The sequence below is a fragment of the Mirounga leonina genome, unplaced genomic scaffold (assembly GCF_011800145.1).
Source record: "Mirounga leonina isolate KUSES-001 unplaced genomic scaffold, KU_Mleo_1.0 Mir_173, whole genome shotgun sequence".
Classification (NCBI taxonomy): Eukaryota; Metazoa; Chordata; class Mammalia; order Carnivora; family Phocidae; genus Mirounga; species Mirounga leonina.
This window is the reverse complement of record NW_023270447.1, coordinates 79,431,486-79,435,516: the sequence shown is the minus strand read 5'-3', so window position 1 is coordinate 79,435,516 and position 4,031 is coordinate 79,431,486. Positions and strand designations below refer to the sequence as shown.

The window sequence follows — 4,031 nt, the reverse complement described above, 5'->3', positions numbered from 1 at the left end:
GTGGGGGGGGGGGCTGAGATTTTTTTTTTCATAATGAGCCTTTTCAAGTGGCAATTGCAGGAAGCCTGAGACCTACCAGGCTGCGGGCCCCAGAAGATAGGGCCCATCCCTTGTACAGTGACCTGTGACCTCTGCAATGGCCTGTGAATGCTGAAGTCGAAGGTGCAGGGGAAAGGGTGTCGCGGCCCCTCAGCCTTGCCTTTGAGGACCGATGGCCCTTGGTGAAGCATTCTGTGGGCATGTAGAGGCCTAAGACCGAGTGGTACCTCCTGCTGGGTGTGGTGTTAAACCTCCCACAACTCCAGGAGGCAGGTGCGGCATGATGCCCACCTTACAGATTTGGAAACTGAGGCTTCAAGTAGCAAGGCGACTTGCTCAAGTCCATACGGTTCGGAAGTGAAGGAGCTGGGATTTTAATCCAAGTCTGCCAGCCTCTACACACTGCTCTTAACAAGACTGCCTGCCTCCCAACCCCCGGGACCTCCTTCTCTCCACACCCCACAAGGGAGGGCAGAAACCACAGGGAAGCAGGGAGAGCCCTAAGCAAGTCCAAATGGAATGACTCTCCCTCGGGCAATGGCCCCACCAGTCTACTGTCTTTCCTGCCATCTGAGCCCAACCCACAGGGCCCTCCACACCGCCTTGCTGCCTTGCAGGCCAAAGCTATGGGTCCCTCCTTCCTATCTGCAGCCAGCAGACAAAAAGCAAGTCCCCTGAACCAAAGCAGAGACAAGAGAGGAGTGAGACACAGGGACAGTTCTTTTATTGTACATTGGAGAAAGAGCCCTGTGTGCTGGTTACAGGTGCAACATCCAGAATATCGAATTAAGAAAAGAGGGAACAGGGAAGGGAAGAAACCTCTTGAGGTCCAAAGTTGCAAACAAAAAATGGTAAAAGATTTCCTCACGCAAGAGGCGTTTTTTTGCAAATACCATGCAAAACAGGCAGCTGGTGTGCCTTAAGAGAACCCCTATAAATAACAGAAAAGACACTCCAAGCATTCCTTTACGTGGACTCAGAGCACAGGGAAAAAGAAAAGAAACCAAAATGCCTTTTGGCATTTCAAGATATTTGGCACTCTTGTGATTACATTTTTTTACAGCCCATTAAAGAGAATAAACTGACACAATATTAGAGAAAAAAACAGGCTGCTCACACAACAGACTGCAGGAAGAGGTTAGAAAAAGCTCAAGCATTTTTTTTCTTTGTTTTTGTGGGGTTTTTTCCTGACATATAAAATGTGTCCATTTGCATTAACTTGGGCAAATAGCTTGCAGCAACAAAGAAACACAAGCTTTACAAGTCATTTTAAAATAAAACAAGGATTCTTCCTATGTATCATTCCTTAGAAAAGTTCTCTTCTTGTTTTAAATACATTCCTGATAACTTCAAATGATGACCAAAATAAAACAGAGTATCTATAGAGATCATTTGCTGATTTTCCGTACATCCAAGGATAACAACATAAAAAAAATAAAACCGGACAGCATTTCACATCCAAGTGCACAGAATCATTTTTGCAAGATTAAATAATGTAAACATTGGGAACAGCCAAATCAGCGAAGAATGCCAACACCTCAAAACACCTGGTGTTGCCACTTCATTATTTAAGTGGTTCAAAATCCAGATCTATAATTGCGCAATATTCACTGTATATAAAAAGAAATGGATATTAATTTTGACAAATAGCTGCAACTGAGACTTCTTTATTTCTTTATATGTGTGTATATAGTGATTTTTAAATTTTTAAAATTTTTTTTTTAATTTTTATTTTTGCTGAGGAACCCAGAGCCTTCTCCTCCTCCTCCTCCTTCTCATGCCTCATCTGTCTCCCGGCCTGACACGAGATACAGGTTGGTGATTTCATCGTGGGTAGCAAGCTAGTAATAAATTTCAAAGTGCTTTCTCTTTTCATGCTCTTTTTGCCAATAACTGTTACCGCGCCGTTCTTACTCTCCCTTAACTCATTGTCTTTGGGGGAGTTAGACACCAGGAGGTGCCTTGTCTGTCATATTTTTCAGCACGTCATCAATCCTATCATCTTCAATAACAACTGCAAAAAAAAAGGGGGGGGGAGAAAAGGAGACGTGAGCGCGCCTGGGCCTCGCCGGGGGTCTCCGACGTCGCCCGTCTGCCCGGGGACTGGGAAATGCGGGAGGCGGAGGGAGAGGTTGGGGGGGGTTCCCCGCGCGCTGACACAGCCCCAACCTCTTCTGTCTCTGCGGGGGGACCCTGTGCTGCTTCCCTCTGAACCGCTCCCCCCACCCCCACCCCCAGGCTGCGTCCGGGTTCGGTTCTGAGAAAAGGCAACCGAAAGGGCGCAAATCCCGCAGGCCCGGCCGCAGCCGAGACGCGCACTGGCCGCGTCCTCACCCCCCGCACCTCCCCGGGCACATTTATTTAGAAAGAAGGCTCCCCGGCAGAAGAGGGCGGGGAGAAGGTGCCAAGGTCTCCGGGTCGGGGACCCTCGGGGGTGCCCAGAGCGCGGCGCGGGTGGCCAAGGCTCTGGGTACGGAGGTGCGCGGAGCAAGGGGGCACGCGGGGGCCCGCGGGCCGGGGACCACGGCGCGCGGCGGGTCCGGGATCTGACCTCGCCAGGGCGGGCGGCCCCTCCTGCGCGCCCCCTCCTGCCGCCCCCTCCGCGCAGCCCGCCGCCGCAGAGGTCAGAGCCTCCCCGCGCTGCCGGCCTCCCGCCGGCCCCTCCGCCTCTCTCACCACCTCTACCTAGCTAGCCTCGTCTTCCTCAGTCCCGCCATCAGTCTCTCGGCGTGGCCGTCACCTGTCGAGGTCTCTGGGTCTCCCTCCGTCTAGGGTGTCGGTCTCCCTCATTGTTTCAGCTGCTTCTCTGTCCTTCTCCGACTGGCGTCCCCGGCTCGCTGTCTCTCCCGCTCTGGCTCCCTCTCCCGAGCTTTGTCTCGGCCTCTGCCCCTCTCGGTCTCCCCCGATCCACCACCCGCCTCCCCCACCAGCCCCCCATCTCTGCGTCTCAGTATCTCCGGGCAGCTCTCGGTCCCCCTCATTGTCCCCGCGCCTCTGGAGCTCCTCTCGGAGCCTCTCTGCGTCCCAGTCTCCCCCGGGCTTTTCCAGCTCCCGCGCCGAGCGCTCGGACTCGGCCACCCCCTCCCCCTGCTAAGTAACAATGAGAAGCCCGTGCGCCCCGAAAGCCCCTCGTCTTCCCCGCGGGAGTGGGGTCCCCCCAGCAGTTCTCCACGCCGTCTCTTGGGGAGCCCTGGGGACCCCCCCCCACCGGGTTATAGAGCGAGGGCAGCTGCGACTACACTGCGCAAAAGGGGAGGGGGATAGAAATCGAAAAGCAAACTTTGGCGCGGGTGGGGACCCGGGAATAACCTTCCAGCCCCCGCGGCAGCTCGAGGCCGCCACGCCCCCTGGGTGACCCCAACAGGAATCAGGCTGAGGGGGAGGGGTTTCCGCGGCCGGCCGGTGCCCGACCCGCAGTGCGGGATCCCCCCCAGTTCCGCGCGATGGGATTCCATTCGGTCGGAACCGGTTCCCGGGGGCGGAAGAGCCCCACACACCTCGGCCAGGCCTCGGCGCCGGAGAAAAGGGGCGTCCGGGGAGGGGGCCGCGAACTCACCCCGCTTGCTCCGGCCGATCTGGCCCAGCTTGGGCGGCCGCTTGTTCTGCCCGGCGCCGAAGAAGTTGTTGGTGTCCTGCAGGCGGCAGGAGAAGATCTGGCCCACGTCGCCGCCGTCGCCGTAGGGGCTCAGCTTCTCGTCGCCGTAAGGCAGCACCTCCGACATGGTCGCGTCCGGGGGCTCCGCGGCGGCGCCTCCTCCGCCCGCGTCCCCGCCCGCGGCGGACAGGGTCAGCGGCGCTGGGGCCGGGGGCGGCCGGCCGGGGACGGCCCGCGGGCTGCTGCGGCGGTGGCGCCGGCGAGGGGCCGGGGGGCACCGCTGGGGCGAGAGCGCGCCGCCCGCCCGAGCGACCCGGCGAGCGGCCGGGCACTACGGTCGTGTAAGTCATGTGGGCCAGATCTTCTCCTGCCGCCTGCAGGACACCAACAACTTCTT

The 4,031-nt window shown here is 57.4% G+C and overlaps 1 protein-coding gene across 1 annotated transcript; it reads right to left on the bottom strand.

The window, feature by feature from the left end:
* Positions 1–741: 741 nt before the first annotated feature.
* On the bottom strand, positions 742–3,876 carry CAMK2N1 (calcium/calmodulin dependent protein kinase II inhibitor 1). Its single transcript, XM_035019612.1, has 2 exons — positions 3,596–3,876; positions 742–2,053 (listed from the first exon to the last, which is right to left on the bottom strand). Exons 1-2 carry the CDS (start codon positions 3,759–3,761, stop codon positions 1,983–1,985), a joined length of 237 nt encoding a protein of 78 aa, XP_034875503.1. The 5' UTR covers positions 3,762–3,876; the 3' UTR covers positions 742–1,982.
* Positions 3,877–4,031: the final 155 nt, after the last annotated feature.

What these genes read in the sequence shown, in the direction of transcription:
- CAMK2N1 (XM_035019612.1), bottom strand. Translation starts at nt 3,761, where the DNA reads ATGTCGGAGGTGCTGCCTTACGGCGACGAGAAGCTGAGCCCCTACGGC. An exon ending in GATCGGCCGGAGCAAGCGGG is followed by an intron (nt 2,054 to 3,595) that starts GTGAGTTCGCGG and finishes TTTTTTTTGCAG; the next exon opens with TTGTTATTGAAGATGATAGG.